General features: G+C 43.9%; 3 protein-coding genes and 2 non-coding genes across 5 annotated transcripts; 4 read left to right on the top strand and 1 right to left on the bottom strand.

The window, feature by feature from the left end:
- Positions 1 to 1722: 1722 nt before the first annotated feature.
- Positions 1723 to 1796, top strand: TRNAI-AAU (transfer RNA isoleucine (anticodon AAU)). Its single transcript has one exon. It is a non-coding gene; the product is annotated as a tRNA-Ile (tRNA).
- Positions 1797 to 1896: 100 nt separating this feature from the next.
- Positions 1897 to 1970, top strand: TRNAI-AAU (transfer RNA isoleucine (anticodon AAU)). Its single transcript has one exon. It is a non-coding gene; the product is annotated as a tRNA-Ile (tRNA).
- A 94-nt stretch (positions 1971 to 2064) lies between these two features.
- On the top strand, positions 2065 to 6696 carry LOC127332021 (exosome complex component RRP41-like). Its single transcript, XM_051358274.2, has 7 exons — positions 2065 to 2318; positions 4334 to 4412; positions 5015 to 5117; positions 5220 to 5340; positions 5910 to 5998; positions 6092 to 6241; positions 6324 to 6696. Exons 1-7 carry the CDS (start codon positions 2162 to 2164, stop codon positions 6414 to 6416), a joined length of 792 nt encoding a protein of 263 aa, XP_051214234.1. The 5' UTR covers positions 2065 to 2161; the 3' UTR covers positions 6417 to 6696.
- Positions 6697 to 7098: 402 nt separating this feature from the next.
- On the top strand, positions 7099 to 9303 carry LOC127332020 (RNA-binding protein CP29B, chloroplastic-like). The gene is made up of 4 exons (XM_051358273.2): positions 7099 to 7522; positions 8036 to 8137; positions 8455 to 8769; positions 8937 to 9303. The coding sequence occupies exons 1-4, from the start codon at positions 7184 to 7186 to the stop codon at positions 9003 to 9005; spliced, it is 825 nt and encodes a 274-aa protein (XP_051214233.1). The 5' UTR covers positions 7099 to 7183; the 3' UTR covers positions 9006 to 9303.
- Positions 9304 to 14389: 5086 nt separating this feature from the next.
- LOC139835473 (uncharacterized) lies at positions 14390 to 17152 on the bottom strand. The gene is made up of 2 exons (XM_071825328.1): positions 17012 to 17152; positions 14390 to 15171 (listed from the first exon to the last, which is right to left on the bottom strand). The coding sequence occupies exons 1-2, from the start codon at positions 17031 to 17033 to the stop codon at positions 14390 to 14392; spliced, it is 804 nt and encodes a 267-aa protein (XP_071681429.1). The 5' UTR covers positions 17034 to 17152.
- Between the last annotated feature and the right edge of the window lie 467 nt (positions 17153 to 17619).

Below are 17619 nucleotides of genomic sequence, written 5' to 3'. Positions count from 1 at the left end.
TCTTCTCCAACACCGGCACGCCATGAGCGACTACACGCTGCCGTCGGACTCAGAGAGCGAGGGCAAGTCGCCCGGATTTCTACATTTGTGGGAATCCCCTGCGACGCCAAGCGATCCGGGCTCCACGCCCAACGACCATGCCTCCACGCCAACTGAGGAGGAGGAGGACGGAGGCGGCAATGCCAGCGAAGGCCAGGAGGAGGACGGAGGCGGCGCTGGCAGCGACGCCGAGGACGAGGAGGAGGGGCAGGAGGAGGAGGAGGAGGACTCCGACACCAAGTTCGCCTGGTTGGAGGCGCAGGAGGCGGCGGACGACAAGGCGGCGGCAAGGAAGAAGTCCAGGGCCCGGGCTAGGGCGCTGGCGCGACGACGACGCCGATGACGGCATTTCTTCCAGTTTCAACTCCTCGACGGGCGCGTCGTCCTCCACTTCCAGTTTTAATGTAAACAATTAGTGGAGTGCTTATTTAATTTTATAAACGATATCAATTATTATAACGTACTTCATAACAATGCAGTTGTATGACAATGCTATCTTGTTATTGTGTTTCATATTAGCATGCTATAGTACATTATAATTTTCTTGATTTGATTTAAATTTTTATACTGAGTTTTAAATTATTTATATGCATTGAGAAACAAAAGTTGAGGACCCGTGGCAACGCACGGTCATTTGTACTAGTAGGAAAATAAAGATGAGGGGAGGAGAGACAAAGAACCGCCTGCCGGTGTTGTTAACTTGGAAATCTGATCGTGGAAGTTGTAGCTGGCTGGCTAGTCACCGTACGTTCGATGCGCCCATAAAGTGACAATTTTCAGTGAGTATATAGGCCATAGGAGCACCTTGTGATGGTATATGATTCCCCTGCAGCTGTTGGGCTGGAAGCACAGATCACCTGGTAGCATAGTTTTCTGGATTCGCCGGCACGGTTTGGATGAAAGCTGGAGCAGCATCTTCTTGAATTTTTTCTTGAGAGATTGCTTCTTCCTTATCCAGTGGCGATGGTCAGAGAAAGGTGCCTCCCGATTGCTGCAAGGCGACGTTTTCCCGCTCTCATTTAGGCCCATCGATCCGTCAGCCTCTGCCTGTGTTCCGAACCGCCTCCCATAGGCCTGTTTCGGCTGCTGCTGGCTGCTGCCGCGCCAATTTTTTCTTTCCAAACAGGCTACTACCATTTTACATTACTACAACATAACAGAAATACAAAGTCATTTGGAACAATACCACCAACGTAGCAAAAGGAGACGAGAAAGAGGCCACCCTCACACCATCAGGAAACCCACTAAAAGATATCGAGCATTCACTACGGAGCAAAAACCTGATGATAATAATGCAAACTCTAACAAAAAGTTTAGCACGACATACACATAACAAGTAGAAATTACAAGTTTTAGAACTAGACAAGATCATTTTTCAAGGAGATAGACAACCAGAGCATGGAGCTTGAATCGCCAAGATGTTGGAGAAGCTTGAAGTTGATGTAGAAATATCACTTGCAATATTGAAATCCAGGCTATGTGCATCACCTTTTTCATCAGCTGCCGCGCCAAAATGGTGGGCTGCAATGCATGATCTAACCTAGATTAGAACTGTTGGGTCAGCACTCAGCAGCGTCTGGCATGTTTGGGACGAAAGAAATATACACGATAGGATGCAATTTCCCGCTTGCTGATATTAATAACTACAGACGATGTAATGTTCTGTAAATTTATCGACACACAGGCCTATTAGCTCAGCTGGTTAGAGCGTCGTGCTAATAACGCGAAGGTCACAGGTTCGAGACCTGTATGGGCCAAGTTTTTATTTTTCTGTTATTAGTTATATTTTATTTTAGTATTCCACGCCTGCTTATACTTTACCTTCATATACCTTACTGTAGACTATCTAGCACAAAAGGCCTATTAGCTCAGCTGGTTAGAGCGTCGTGCTAATAACGCGAAGGTCACAGGTTCGAGACCTGTATAGGCCATCTTTTTTTGTTTCTTGTCAAATTTTTTTGATTTTAATTTACGAATCTCAAAGCAGATAAAATGGCGATATTGAAACGCCCTAGTCCTCTCCTCCCCTTCGCCGCAACCAGCGCAGACAGCCGCTAGGGTTTTAGCGCAGCTCCAGGAGGCGCCGGCGACGCAGGCCCAGACGCATACATAGTTTCCGGCCATGTCGGCGGCGGCAGCGGCTGCGGGCACGTACACCCCGGCGGCGGAGGCTGGGGGAAAGCGGCGGGAGAAGAGGGAGGAGCTGCGGCGCCACCTCGCCGAGGATGCCGACTGGCCCCGCGCCGACGGCCGCTCCATCCACGACTGCCGTCCCGCATGTAAACTCCCTCTCTCCCCCATCTCTGACTTATTCCGTATCATGGTCTAGGTTGTGCTTAAGAATCTCGATTACGAGCCTGTATTTTCCCTTGTCTGGTATGCACCTGAGGTGTTCGACGTTATGCTTTAACGATTACAGCACGGCCGATTTTTGTTCTGCCGTGTGTACGTTCTTTGAGGATTTACATTCTGAAATGCCTTGATGAACACACATATTTTGCTGTATATTGTTTGTGCTGTGTCATGTATGTCTACACTTAGCTCAAGCTCAACAGTTTTCCCAGGGGAATATGCGGTATGCTCTCTGGTTCTGTAGATGATTAGCTCCTTACCCTTGGGGAATCCTGCGGTGTAGGTCTGTAGGTCCTATATGAGGATTTTCTAATGCATTCAAGATGTGTTTTGCTATTATGCTTCTCTACACCCTTCTTTAGCTACATTGATGTTGTTCCTCTCTGCTTTGAACAAAGTACACCCACAAATTCAACTTTCAAATTGTCGAACAACTTAGTGTGCCATTTTCCTATATGCTTGGCGTAGTTATAAAAGGTGCAAAATATGTTTTGTTGTAGATGTATGGTACACCAGTTTGCTTGTAGTAAAACACAACCTTGCTTTGTGACTGAGCGTTGTGATATATGACATTGCTTGCACAAACTTTCCTTATTTGACATACTAGTAAGTTGTACGTGCTAATCCACATTGAAACAAATTTCCTTATGAATTATGTATTCATAAGACTGATTCTTATCTGCGTGATTATTTGACAAATTTTTGACATTTGTTTCAGCATACCGTTAGGCCTTTTGTGAGTTACGTAATTAGTGGAGACATTCGGTGTAAAGTGTGGCATGCATAGTCCAAACTGTTGTACCATGAATACCCAACCAGACTCTATGCTGTATACCTAGCGGGTTGTTTTTCGCTGACCCAAGAATTAACCCCTTCTAATTATTTTAGCTATTAGCTAATAGGGCAGCAAGCTCGACGGGACCCAGCCCACAAATATGACACAGTTCCCACGTGGTGCTGTAGCCTCCCTGTGACCGTGAATCTGGCAGTTTCCAGTTTCTATGGTGTGTCTGTATTCGTGATAGGGCCCACTACTCTGTCCAAACGACAGCCGTTGGATAGAATAAATGAACGGCTAAAGTTGTTGGGATTTGCTCATGTTATTACCGTCTGATTCATTCAATCAACGGCCCAAAGTTCTCAGACTGAGCGAGAACAATGTAGACAGGGAGGCAGATTCAAAAACTGTTTTACTTTATAGTGGTATAGATCATCTGAAAATGAGCTTTGCTACCTCTCCCTCTTCCTCTTACCCTTGACGAGAATATATTGCTAATTGTTCTGCAACCTATAGAGTTGAAATTTGGAACTAATGCGAAGCAGTTCTGCAGAAGAGTCAATCTGAAAAATATGATTTAATTGTATGTTGCCGCTCAAGCTCAACAGTGTTCCTTCGGGAATCTGTACTCTGCTTATGCAGATGAGTATCTCCTTGCTCTTGGGGAAACCTGCAGTGTAGGATGTCCTATAGAATTTTCTAATGCATTCAAGATGTGTTTTGCTATTATGCTTCTCTACACCGTTCTTTAGGTACATTGATGTTGTTCCTCTCTGCTTTGAACGAAATACACACAGAAAATTCAACTTGGAAAGTGCTGAACAACTTAGTGTGCCATTTTCCTCAATTGTTGCTGTATAGTTATAAAAGGTGCAAAATATGGTTGTTGTAGATGTATGGTACACCAGTTTTCTTGTAGTAAAACACAACCTGCAGGATAGAGCACAGATTTGCTTTGTGTCTGAGCATTGTGATATATGGCATGCTTGCACAGACTTACTGTTTTAACATATCATCTGAAAATGGGATTTGCTACTTCTCCCTCACCCTCTAAACCTTGACGTGAATATGTTACTTATTGTTCTGCAACCAATAGAGTTGAGGTTTGAAACTACTGCGAAGCAGTTCTGCAGAAGAGTCGTTTATTTTAACTGTATGATGCAGTTATGCAAACAGGACCAACTACTGCTGCATCTGGGTCTGCGTATGCAGAATTTGGGAAGACTAAGGTCATTGTATCAGTGTAAGTTTAACATCCTTCGTATTCTTCATTTGAATGTGTGTACGTTTTGTGATTGCGATTCCAGCTTTGTTCTACAAAAATAGTTGTCTTTCATTACTTTAATTTTTATTACAATTGAAGTATGCCAGAATCACCCCTTTGAAGGTATTCCATATTTGACAATTTGAATATTTGGTGCTTATGGAATTCAGCCAAGTTAAAGTCAACTGATATATGTTACAAATTCTTTGTCTGAACTTGAAAATGCTTATAACTTGCTAAGCAATTGAGAACAATCAATGCTCATTTTGAGCCCATGCATTTGAATGTCCAATATTCTGAGTATGCAACTGCAGACACATACAAGTATTTTACGAGCTTGTGTTCTTATAACTTAGAAGGTTCAACTATATGGGTAAAACCTTTCTCGTGGGAAAAATCTCAGATTTGCAAAGATGGTTTGGGCTTAAAGTCCTTTTGCTTGAACATGTACTTCCTAGCTCTGTAGCATATGAATTATGTGCATCTTATTAGTGCGTCTTTTAGATTATGCCGTGTTTTTGGATTTTTCTTAATAATTGATTGAACAGTCAAGTTTATGTACTTATTTATTATCTTTGCAGGTTTGGCCCAAGGGAGAGCAAAAAAGCAATGCTGTACAGTGACACTGGCAGACTCAATTGCAGTGTGAGCTATACAACATTTGCCACTGGTATCCGTGGACAGGTATGCTATTTAATTAGCTCTCATGGCTCTTATTTGAAGAATTCTCTTGTTCCACTGCATATATTTGAAAGTAAGGATTGATAGTGTGCATGCTCATTTCAGGGATTGGAAAACAAAGAGTACTCAGGAATGCTTCATAAAGCCCTTGAAGGCGCAGTCATGCTACATACTTTTCCAAAGACAACTGTTGATGTTTTTGCCTTGGTTCTTGAGTCTGGTGGCAGTATGATTCACTACTTTGCTTGTGCCTTGTGTATATTCCACTAATTACATGGTGCTATCTTTCTATTTGGGAATGTTAACCTATTGTTCTAGTGCTTATTTGGAAATTATGTCCATATTCTTGCTTATGTTAGTGACACACTGGCACATTGGAGTCTCTGATGCCCTTGTTCTTGTAAATTAAGTTAAAGCTAAGGAGATTACACAACTTATGCTGACTCGAGAATAGCATGCTCATATGTTGTTTACAGCTAAGTTCGTAGTATGAACAGCATGCTCATATGTTGTTTACAGTTAAGTTCGTAGTATGAACATCATGCTAATATGTTGTTTACAATTAAGTTCATCGTATGAACATGCTGTTTTGGCGTAGTATTTACTTATTTGAGGGAAAACAACATATGAGTCTGCATTTTACCACATTTGCCAGTCCAATACGGTAAAAGTACAATATGATGGTATATTTTGTATGTCTTTCCTGTCTTTCGCTTGACATTCTGAAGAACCACACTTTCTGATTAAAAAACAAACAAACTGGTTTCATCCTTACTGATGTCTCTTTTGTTTCAGGTGATCTTCCCATCATTATATCTTGCGCTAGTCTTGCATTGGCAGATGCTGGGATCATGATGTATGACCTTGTTACATCAGTATCTGTGGTATGCCCCTATATCCCTCTCTGCTTTATGACACATGTACTTCAACAGTTACTTGAACTTTGAAGCTAATCAACTTCAACTTCGACATGCCAGTCCTGTTTAGGGAAGAATGTTATCATCGATCCAACCTCAGACGAGGAGGCATGGCAAGATGGAGGCCTCATGGTGTCTTACATGCCAACCCGGAGGGAGATCACACAGCTTACGCTGACCGGGGAGTGGTCTGATGGCAAAATCACCAATGTATGTCTTATCTCGTGCATCACCCCAAGACGATATCAGAGCAGCATCTATCATACTAACATCTTGCTACGTTCATCAACAGGCAGTGGAGCTCTGTATGGACGCTTGCAGTAAGCTCTGTGAGATACTGCGGGAGCGCTTGAAAGATACCGCGGTCTTGGAGGAGAATGAATGACATTTGAGCAGGCACATGTTCTTCGGAATTGCAACTGATATCCTTAGCTGTAGAAATTTTGTAGGCAAGGGACGCCAGGCCTGATGTTCGAGGGAGCAGATTTATGTGGCTGTGTTGATTGTTTTGGTTGGTGAAAGGGCGAATTGTTGAGCGAGAGAAAATACTTGGAGGTGTATGCCAATGACTTGTACTATGAGTTCAGAACTCTCGACACTTTGTATTATGCATCAGTTTACTGTGTCAGAGCTATTGCCCTGTATTTTGGGCTGGGATGCTTGAATTTTTGGGCTGCCGCTTGCTGTTTTTCGTTGTTAATCGACTGGTGGGAGCACCTTCTGATTACTGCTTTACCTTCTAGCTGATTACTATCAGGAAGCAGTGCAACCTCTGCACTATTACTATGCATAAGTTTCATGTACTATTCAAATGGAACTTATTCTCATTGCCAACAATACGATTATCTCATAAGATCTGCAAACAAAAATCCAAACGAAAAATCTATCATCCCATCCCATACCAACATCTTCATCCAGCTCGATTCCAGCTGAACCCTTGCCTGGCCTCTCACACTGCCAGTGGGCCACACGCCCTCTAAATCCCAGCCCCAGAAAAATATCTCCGGGAGAGAAATATCCAGCCGTTGGTCCGTCCATCCACCCTATAAAACCCCGTGCTCACTCCACTCCAGTACCCACTCCTCCTTCCCAAACCCCAGCAGCAGCAAAACCTTATCCCCAGCGAGTCTTATCCCCCCAAGCTCGCTCGCAATGGCGGCCACCCTCTTCTCCACCGCGCTCTCGCACCACTTCATCCCCCTCGCCGCCGCCAAGCCCGCCGCCTCCAGCGCCTCGTTCGCCTGCGGGCCGCTGCGCGCGGTGTCGGCGCTGCTGGCGCCGCGCAGGCGGCTCCTGCTGCCCGTGGCCGTCGCGGTGACGTCCGAGTTCGAGACGGAGGACGCGGCCGAGGAGGAGGGCGAGGGCGGTGGAGACTCGGAGGCTGAGTACTCCGAGGACCTCAAGGTCTTCGTCGGCAACCTGCCCTTCACCGTCGACAGCGCGCAGCTCGCCGGCCTCTTCGAGCAGGCCGGCTCCGTCGAGATGGTCGAGGTATGCAGTTCGGCTTACCGCTCGCTTCGTCGCGGTAATGACAACCTAGTTAGTATCCTAAAAAATGTTCAATTACGGTAGTGTCAGTGCGGCGTAGTGTCAGTGCGTCAATATGTCCGGTAGATGCTGTATTTTCGCAATATAGAGTGGTTTTTCTTCAGGATAAGATAGGATAAGCTGTAATTGCGTAATATAAGAGCTCTAATCTCCCTTTTTTTCTACAATTATGCACAGTGTTGCATGGTCAGCATAGATACTTCGGAGTCAGGACATGTCGTTTTGTCAGGTTGTCCGGTAGCTGCGAATTGTGGCAATATAGATTCCTTATTCTTTAGGATAAGATAAGATATCGTAAAATTGTCTCGGCTTGCACTACATTCCAATTGGTTCAGCTGTAATGTTGTATACTCTAATTACAACAGCAAATGGATGTTTAGTTGTAGCAGAGCTGGCCACGAAGCCGTCGACAAGTATTTTAGTTCAGAATGTGATATAGTATCTCATTTCTTGCAGGTTGTCTACGACAGAATGACCGGACGTAGCCGTGGGTTTGGATTCGTCACAATGTCTTCAGCTGAGGAGGTTTCGGCGGCTGTTGAGCAATTCAATGGCTATGTGAGTACACTTCCTATGTATTTAATTACCTTGTCTTGGTAGTTGGTATAGTTGATGAGTTTATGTGTTTCAGTCACCAGCTGTAGAGAAAATGTACACACTGCTGCAGGGTGTTTGTTTTTCATGTAGTGTTATGTAGCAAAGATTCCCATATATATGCTTGGCATAGTGTAAGCCTAAAATCTGTTTTGTGTCATAATTGTACATTGTAGCATGAACTATGCTAATTGTTTGGAACTATTTGTTTTCTTGTGTATGCATAGTGCATTCATTGTACTATTGGACTGACGACTGATTGATCTCATCTCTCAAATCAGACATTCCAAGGAAGACCTCTGAGGGTTAACTCTGGACCACCGCCACCCAGAGATGAATTCGCGCCCAGGACTCCAAGGGCCATGGGTGGTGGCGGCGGCGGTGGCAGCTTTGATTCAGGCAACAAACTCTACGTGGGGAACCTGTCTTGGGGCGTCGACAACTCAACCCTCGAGAACCTGTTCAGCGAACAAGGAACCGTGCTTGATGCTAAGGTCATCTATGACCGGGACAGCGGCAGGTCGAGGGGTTTCGGTTTCGTCACCTATGGCTCTACCGATGAGGTCAACAACGCCATCTCAAACCTTGACGGCGTGGTACGTTCTTGCACATTATGTTCACAATGTCAAGTTTCATATCTAGCTAGTTTATTCATCGCAAAAAGGAATATGCTAGTTGAGTGTATGGTTTTGTTGTTGCACATTATGTTTGCAATGTCAAGTTTCATATGGATGCTAATTGAGTGTATGGTTTTGTTCTGTAGGACCTGGACGGCAGGCAGATCCGAGTGACAGTTGCGGAGTCCAAGCCGAGGGAGCCAAGGAGGTATTGAGATGTCCTGACGTTGGTTAGAGATTGATTACGTGTTCCGTAAGTGTTAGTTTGTAGTTTCTACTCGCGGTTGATGAGAGACTGGAAAGTGAATTTGTATACGGGAAGATTTTTCTCTGCCGTGCCATGCACACAGCGTACTTAAACTCGTTGCGCCTCTTCGTAGAGAAGTAGAGATTTTGTCAGTCATTCTATATGCTTAGCGGCAGGTGATGTATGATATCATTATTAAGACCTTTCTAAATGTTTGTGGTGATATGCACGGCTATATCTTCCTGGAGAAAGAATGCATTATTGTACTGTGACTGTGTGTGACTTCTGTTTCTTACCTGCAATTGTTTTGTTTTTCACCTTTGCAAATCTGTTACTGCTAAACCCTAAACCCTGACTATGTCGAACTTGTGGGCTATGGTCGAAGCGATAGGGAAATCCGGTAACTGTGAAACTAGCCCCCTTCCTATTCCGAGTTTCCGACTCAAATGGACTAGTTATCAAACTGCACAAAACTAGGTAATAGAGGCCCAACGCATCTGCTCGCCATCGTGTACCAAGCTCGATCATGGCTTAGCCCGCCGGCGGCAACGGCAGCCACGTCATTGACAACGATGGAGTCGAACCTTTGTTAGTTTGTTGCCTCTCGCTGACAACGGCAGCCACATCCTCAACGTTCACGGAGCTTTTTGGCCGACCAGCTTGCCTCTCCGTCTCCCCTAATCCTCGACGTCGTGCGTCCCGAGCCGTCCGACTGCGCGGTGTTGCATGGAGCCACCGGAGCGGGTGGCGACCGGGCAGTGCGGCCACCGCGAGGTGTGCTCCAAGAGCGCCGTCCACATCGGCGTCCGCTCCAGCCCCGACCACCGGTGTAGCATCGATCTGCACTTCTGCAGGGATCCTTGCCCTGCCGTCGTCGTCACCAAGTCCGGCGGTGTGGGTGGCAGTACAAAAAGCTTGCAGTACATTCTACAACAAGGCGACGAGGAAGGCGTACCTGGATCTAGAGGGCGTCAACGTGCAAGTAGTACGCTGTGCTGCGACTGGGTCTGCTCGCCTGTAGCGCGAGCCCTGGGCGCGTTTGGTAGGCTGCGAGCTGTTGGATCCAGCAGGATCATCTAGCTCTAGTTTGAGCCACAAAAAGAGAAGGTCAGTAGTACCTTGATCTGAAGATGCAGTCATCTCTTTGCAGTATTGCTCACATCACTTGAGGATGGAGCAATTTGTACTTGATTCTTCCCAGTGCCTTTTAGTGCTAGCCTGATCGGTGGCTTAGTTTGAGTGAGAGAGTGTGAGAGAGAGCTGAGAGCAGTAGCCGTGTGTTCTCCTCTCTTCTAGGGTCATTTGACCCCTTTATATATGTTTAGCACTATGCACTAGGGGAACCAGCACCGTTGGATCAAAATCGATGTCTCCGATCAAGACACCACATAAGGATAGGTGGCCATTTACTGTAGCGTTACTGTAGTGCCGCCTTACTGTAGCTACTGTAGCACCACCCTACTGTAGCAACCCAAAAAGATCTGACCTAGGAGAGCAGCCTAGATCACCAAAATATCCAACATTCTCCCCCTTGATCGTAAGGCTGATCATTATAAGCTCATTTTTCAACAAAATAATGCACTTAAGACAAAAAGATTATAATGGTCTGTTAGGTACCATTTAATCTAGTGACTATAGCACATTACTTCATATCAAAATGAAACTCTTTAATTTATGAGCTCCATAAACTTTATTCACATCATATATTAACTTAATTTACATAATTCTTTACATAAACATCATAAATATTACAGACTCATCTTTCGATAAAATGGTACACCAAGACAATAGGTTACAACAGTCAATTAAGTACTGCTAAACCAAGTGACTATGGTTCCCATTCGATCTCAAAATGAGCCCCTTTTGGGGAGATGGTGCCATAATAGTTCCAACTTCTCCAGGATTAAAAGCTTTCAACCAAACCCATGCCGGCAACATGCTCTCTAAATACGCTGGGTGGTAAGCCTTTCGTGAGCGGATCCGCTAACATAAACTTAGTATTAATGTACTTGATATCTATTGTTTGATCCTGGATTCTATCTTTCACAACAAGATACTTAATGTCAATAAATTTGCCAGCTGCACTTGACTTGTTGTTACTCGCATAGATCACTGCGGGTTGATTATCGCAGTATAGAGTGAGAGGCCTGGAAATGCTGTCAATCACTCTTAGTTCCGGGATAAAATTCTTCAACCATACCGCCTGCCCGGTTGCCTCATAACATGCTACAAATTCTGCCTGCATTGTCGACGATGCAAGAATGATTGCTTTCAGCTTTTCCATGATATAGCTCCTTTTGCAAGGGTGAAGATATAACCTGATGTGGATTTCTTAGTATCAACACACCCCGCAAAATCAGCATCTGAATAACCCACTATTTCGAGGTTATCAGATTTCTCATAAGTAAGCATGAGGCCTTTAGTACCTTGCAAATAACGCAAGACCTTTTAGCAGCCTTCCAGTTGATCCAGGACACTGATTGGACTGATATCCGCCAAGCATCCCGGTCACAAAAGCTAAATCGGGCGAGTGCACACTTGTGCATACATAATACTCCCAACAATTGAGGCATAAGGAATTGACTTCATCTGCAGATTCATAATTATTTCTTGGGCAATCGGAAAGTCCCAAATTTATCGCCCTTAACAATAGGAGCAGGCGAGGTGAGCACTTATACATATTGTACTTTTTCGCACCTTTTCAATATATGCTCTCTGAGATAGCCCCAAGATCCCTCTGGATCTATCCCGGTGAATTTCAATTCCTAAAACATAAGTTGCTTCACCGAGATCTTTCATATCGAACTTTGAAGACAGGAATCTCTTGGTCTCCATCAACATATTTTTATCACTGCTGGCCAAGAGTATGTCATCAACATATAATATCAGGAAGATAAAATTACTCCCCCGAACTTAACATAAACACAATTGTCCTTCTTATTTTCCTTAAAGCCAAATTTCTTTATGACTTGATCAAATTTGAGATACCACTCTCTTGATGCTTGTTTCAAACCATAGATGGATTTCTTCGGATGACATCCTAAATGTTTATTTTCTTCCATAACAAAACCTTCCGGTTGTGCCATGTAAACATCTTCGCGTAAGTCACCATTTAGAAATGCCGTTTTGACATCCATCTGATGTAGCTCTAAATCATAATGAGCTACGAGTGCCATAATTATTCTGAATGAATCCTTCGAAGAGACGGGTGAAAAAGTTTCATTATAATCAATCCCTTCTCTTTGAGTGAATCCTTTTGCCACAAGCCTTGCTTTAAACCTTTCGATATCACCCTTGGAGTCACGTTTGGTCTTATAGACCCCTTTGCATCCAACTGGTTTGGCTCCTTCAGGGATTTCTACTAAGTCCCATACATCATTAGTGCTCATGGACTTCATTTCATCTTTCATAGCATCGAGCCATTTAGACGAATATTCACTTTCCATAGCCTCCTTAAATGAGGTGGGGTCATTATCCAACACTGGCTCATTTGTATCCTCACTCATGTAGGTGAGATAATCATCAGGAATAGCAGGCTTTCTAGCCCGTCGTGACCTTCTAAGAGGCTCATTATTCGGCACATTAATAACAGTTTGAGACTGCTGATTATTTTCAATAAGAGCATCATTAGATGTGACATCTGGAACAGTCGCCGGTGTATCAGCAGGTGTTGCATTAGCAGCACGTTGCCTTCTTGAATACACTCGTAATTGCTGTTCTTGGTCCTTTTGTTGTCCAGTTATGTGAGCACCATCGCTACAGAGCTGAAACTTGAGGTGCAATTTCGTATGTACTGAAACAACGGCTCTTGGATTACAGGCATCGGGACATATTCCTGTTTTTCCTCCAAGACTATTTCTCTGGGAGTCATGCTCCCCCTCATCATATCACTTTCCAAGAACACAGCGTGTCTTGTTTCAACAAATTTCATTGTCTGATTTGGACAATAAAATCGATATGCTTTAGATTTGTCAGGATAACCAATAAAATGACAACTGACTGTCTTGGGGTCTAATTTTCCCATAACCGGATTAAAAATCCTTGCTTCAGCAGGACAGCCCCATACATGAAAATAATTCAGGGTTGGCTTTTTCCCAGTCCATAATTCATACGGTGTTTTGGGCACCGATTTATCGGGAACCCCGTTAAGAATATGTGTCATTGTTTTAAGGGCTTCCATCCATAAATTCACCGGTAAAGTGGAGTGGCTTAACATACTCCGCACCATATCCATAAGTGTGCGGTTTCTCCTTTCAGCCACCCCGTTTCTTTGAGGTTCACCCGGTCTTGAGTACTGGGCGGCAATGCCATTTTCCTGTAAGAATTTTGCAAATGGTCCAGGAATTTGACCATAAGTTGCATGTCTGCCGTAGTATTCACCACCACGATCAGATCTTACAACTTTAATTCTTTTATTACATTGATTTTCAACCTCAGCTTTGAAAATCTTGAACTTGTCTAATGCCTCTGATTTTTCTTTGATTTGATAAATATATCCATAACGGGAGAAATCATCAGTGAACGTTATGCATGAATTATAACCGTCCACCGATCTCACATTAAACGGACCACATATATCCGTATGAATTAATTCCAAAACTCCCGTGCTTCGGTTTGCACCTTTCTTAATTTTCTTGGCATATTTTCCTTTGATGCAGTCGATACAATGATCAATATCCGCATCCGAAAAATCAAGAGAAGGAAGAACTTGATCTTTAATGAGACGCTCAATCCTCCCCCTCGAAATATGGCCTAAACGATAGTGCCATAATTTCGAAGAAGTCTCATTATCATTACGTTTGCGTTTGGTACCGACATTTATATTTGAGGTAGAACCCACATTATTTATATCATCACAAAGGGAAATTACATAAAGTTTGTCGTGTCGACAGCAAGGCCAACATTATTATTGTCATACATAATTATACACTGCTTATTCCCAAAGTGACACTCATAACTATCATCATCTAAACATGAGACGGAAACTAAATTCCGTTTCATCGAGGGTACATAGAGAACATTATTTAGCTGAAGCTTAAAACCGCCATGAAGTGTAAGAGTGAAGTCTCCAAGCGCCTCGGCATAAGCTTCAACACCATTAGCAACTCTAATTGTTCTTTCCCCTCTTTTTAGGGTCTTCCTCATATTGAATCCTCGCAACGAATTTACAACATGAATTGTTGCACTGAATCAATCCACCAAGTATTGGTGGCATAATTAACATAAAGGGATTCTTCAACAACAGTAATAGCGTCGGTACCTCTTTCTTTGAGCCATCTCTTGAAGCCAAAACAATCCTTTCGCCTATGCCCACCTTTTCCACAAAAGTGGCAAGCATTGGAATTATTTCCTTCAAAGATTAGGCGCTTTTTCAGGCTTCTTTTGCTGTGATCCTTTTGAGGATTGGCCTTTTTCCTTGAACTTATAAGGCTTGGGCTTCACATATTCATTCACAAATTTTCTATACTTCTTCTTTTGTGAATGACCAAACTGATTAACATGATCAATTCTGTCAGCCTTAAGCCTTTCTTCTTCTTGCACACATCGCGCCATCATTTCATCAATCTCCCATTTAACATCCATCGCATTATAGTTGATCATAAATGGATCAAATTGGGGAGGCAAAGATGACATAATAAAATGGACGAGGAAACCATTAGAGATTTCCATCTCCATTGACTTTAGTTTGGCGGCCATGTTGCATTTTTTCATAATATGCTCTCGAAGACTTCCAGTGGGATCATATTTTTCATCAATTAGCCTTCTGATAAGACTTGTTGCATAAACTTTAGAAGACCCTTTAAATTGATGCTCAATTTTTGCAAAGTACCCTTTTGCTGTCTCACAATCAGGAAGGGCTCCCCTCATACTCTGTGTAATGGAGCCCTTTATCATCATAAGGCACTTGCGATTAGAGTCATCCCACTTAGCCTTAATAATGTCATATTCCTTCTTGAGGGCTTCATAATTTTCATAATTTTCTTTAGGCACCTCAGGAGGATCATTAAGGAGAGCATAATCAATATTGAGTAAGGCCATAGTGATCTCAAGCTTCTCCTTCCACGTGACATAATTGCTGCCATTTAGCTGTTCGATGCCATTTAGCATTCCAGCAATATTAGAGACATTAGTTGCTGCAAAAGAAAAATTCAAAATGCTTTAGTAAACATCATCATAATCATCATTAAATTTTATTGATCAAATTCAAATCAGCTTTGGCCAGAGATGAAAATGAACAACAAAATTTTGTGGACAAATATTCATCAATTAGCTTTGGCCAAATTGATAAATAGAAGCCACCCATTAATGATCCTCATTCATTATTTTCTTTTACCGACCCGGTTCACATCAGCTTTGGCCAGAAGTGAAACAGACCAATAAAAGAATTTTGCAGTTAAAATGCCCGTCAAACAACTTTGGTCAGAATGACAAGGCATAAAACCACACTTTATTTGAGGATCCATAAACTTTATTTTGCAGCGAAAGCATTATCACATAATAATTATAGTGATAAATATCACCATAATTCATTAATCATAAATAAACTAAATAATAAAAGTAATATCAACATGTAAATTAACTAAGCATGACAATTAAAATTGTGGCCTAAAATAAACATAATAAGCATAATAAATTTATGCAGGAAAAATCAGCCTGAAAATTAATTATTTCAGCCCCAATTTTTTTTTGTTGCATAATAATTCTGCTGAACTGGGCCGAAATTGGCCCAGCCCAGTATTTACTCCCCCTGATCCCCTCTTGGGCCACAGCCCATTTGCAACATGCCAGGACGACCTGAACCGTCGGATGCAATCCGGCGGCCAGGAACGACCGCAGCTGGAACAAAACCAGCGCGTCGTCGCCCGGCTCCCTCGAAAACCCTAGCCCCGTTTCTTTTCCTCCTCTCCTCTCCCGACGGCGATGACAAATACAGAGCGCTGACGGCGACGGCGGCGACGAGCACCGCGCGACAGAGAGGAGGGCTTCGGCGTCGTCCGGTTCCTCTCGCCGGAGTTGCGTGCGGCTTTGGCGGCGCGCAGCTCGTCGAGTGGTTCCGGCGGCGCCCGCGCGAGGCGAACGAGCGCGTGCGGGCGTCCCCGCAACGGCGTCGACGGCCAGCGCAAGTCCGGCACCACGGCGGCCTTCAACGGCGACGAGCGCGCGAGGAAGGAGCGCCGGGTCCGGTGCGGTGGACGGCAAGTCCGCTCGGGTGTGTGCCCGAGCAGAACCGCCATCATAAAAAGGTGGCACCGGCGCCGCCGTGGCCAGCGACGGCGACGACACCCATAAGGTAAGTTTCCACCGCCATGATTCTTAAATTAGGGTTAGGGTTCCGAAAATTTGGGGAATTTCATAATTTAGAGTTGATTACGGCATCAAATCAATCCGTCCCCACTTCAATTCATACTTAACCGAAACCATGAGCATCAAAACAGGGGAAATTTTCATCACTTTAGGGTTTCGGATTGGGGAAAATCATCTTAAGAATCACGTTATAGGTTTCCCCTTAAATCTTTAGCATAAACCAAAACCACAAGCTTTATTGCAGGAGGGAAACACATAATTGCTTAAATTAGAGTCTCGGATTTGGGAAAAACATCAAGGTTTATGCAAAATTTGCTTCTTTCCCCATCAATTTGTTACATAATCGAAACTCTTGATCCAAATTAGGGGTAAAAACATAGGAATTTCTGTTCTAGGGTTTCTAGAAATAGGGGATTTTCTGTTGTTGCATCAGACCCCCTTTTACTTAACTTGATAATTGAAAAACCCTTGAGCCTTAAAAGATTTGTTGGGGCCAGAAAAAAGATCAAGCCAGAATAGCTTGATACTTGACATTAACTTGATAAAACAAGCATGATCTTGAACATAAGAGGGCTCAAACTTAAGAGCTAGGTGCTCTGATACCATTGTTGGATCCAGCAGGATCATCTAGCTCTAGTTTGAGCCACAAAAAGAGAAGGTCAGTAGTACCTTGATCTGAAGATGCAGTCATCTCTTTGAAGTATTGCTCACACCACTTGAGGATGGAGCAATTTGTGCTTGATTCTTCCCAGTGCCTTTTAGTGCTAGCCTGATCGGTGGCTTAGTTTGAGTGAGAGAGTGTGAGAGAGAGCTGAGAGTAGTAGCCGTGTGTTCTCCTCTCTTCTAGGGTCATTTGACCCCTTTATATATGTTTAGCACTATGCACTAGGGGAACCAGCACCGTAGGATCAAAATCGATGTCTCCGATCAAGACACCACATAAGGATAGGTGGCCATTTACTGTAGCGTTACTGTAGTGCCGCCTTACTGTAGCTACTGTAGCACCGCCCTACTGTAGCAACCCAAAAAGATCTGACCTAGGAGAGCAGCCTAGATCACCAAAATATCCAACACGAGCCTCATCGGCCTAGCTTTTTTCTGCCCGTTTAGATGCCTGGTTCAACGCCGCGTTTTTGCAGGAACCGGTTCTCAAAGCACCCTCAGGCTAGGCCCTGGAGAAACGTCCAGTTCGGCCGTTTCTAGCGAGCCACCCCAGTTTTCGCAGAAGTGGAGAACGCGGCGTCCTCGCAGAGCCACCGCGGGAGATGGCGGGAGCT

This window comes from Lolium perenne, chromosome 2 (genome assembly GCF_019359855.2).
Source record: "Lolium perenne isolate Kyuss_39 chromosome 2, Kyuss_2.0, whole genome shotgun sequence".
NCBI lineage: Eukaryota > Viridiplantae > Streptophyta > Magnoliopsida > Poales > Poaceae > Lolium > Lolium perenne.
This window is presented reverse-complemented; position numbering and strand designations above follow the sequence as displayed.

What these genes read in the sequence shown, in the direction of transcription:
- LOC127332021 (XM_051358274.2), top strand. Translation starts at nt 2,162, where the DNA reads ATGTCGGCGGCGGCAGCGGCTGCGGGCACGTACACCCCGGCGGCGGAG. An exon ending in CCACGACTGCCGTCCCGCAT is followed by an intron (nt 2,319 to 4,333) that starts GTAAACTCCCTC and finishes TGTATGATGCAG; the next exon opens with TTATGCAAACAGGACCAACT. An exon ending in TTGTTACATCAGTATCTGTG is followed by an intron (nt 5,999 to 6,091) that starts GTATGCCCCTAT and finishes TCGACATGCCAG; the next exon opens with TCCTGTTTAGGGAAGAATGT.
- LOC127332020 (XM_051358273.2), top strand. Translation starts at nt 7,184, where the DNA reads ATGGCGGCCACCCTCTTCTCCACCGCGCTCTCGCACCACTTCATCCCC. An exon ending in TTGAGCAATTCAATGGCTAT is followed by an intron (nt 8,138 to 8,454) that starts GTGAGTACACTT and finishes CTCTCAAATCAG; the next exon opens with ACATTCCAAGGAAGACCTCT. An exon ending in TCTCAAACCTTGACGGCGTG is followed by an intron (nt 8,770 to 8,936) that starts GTACGTTCTTGC and finishes TTTGTTCTGTAG; the next exon opens with GACCTGGACGGCAGGCAGAT.
- LOC139835473 (XM_071825328.1), bottom strand. Translation starts at nt 17,033, where the DNA reads ATGACTGCATCTTCAGATCAAG. An exon ending in GACTGCATCTTCAGATCAAG is followed by an intron (nt 15,172 to 17,011) that starts GTACTACTGACC and finishes TTTCTTTTGCAG; the next exon opens with CAACTAATGTCTCTAATATT.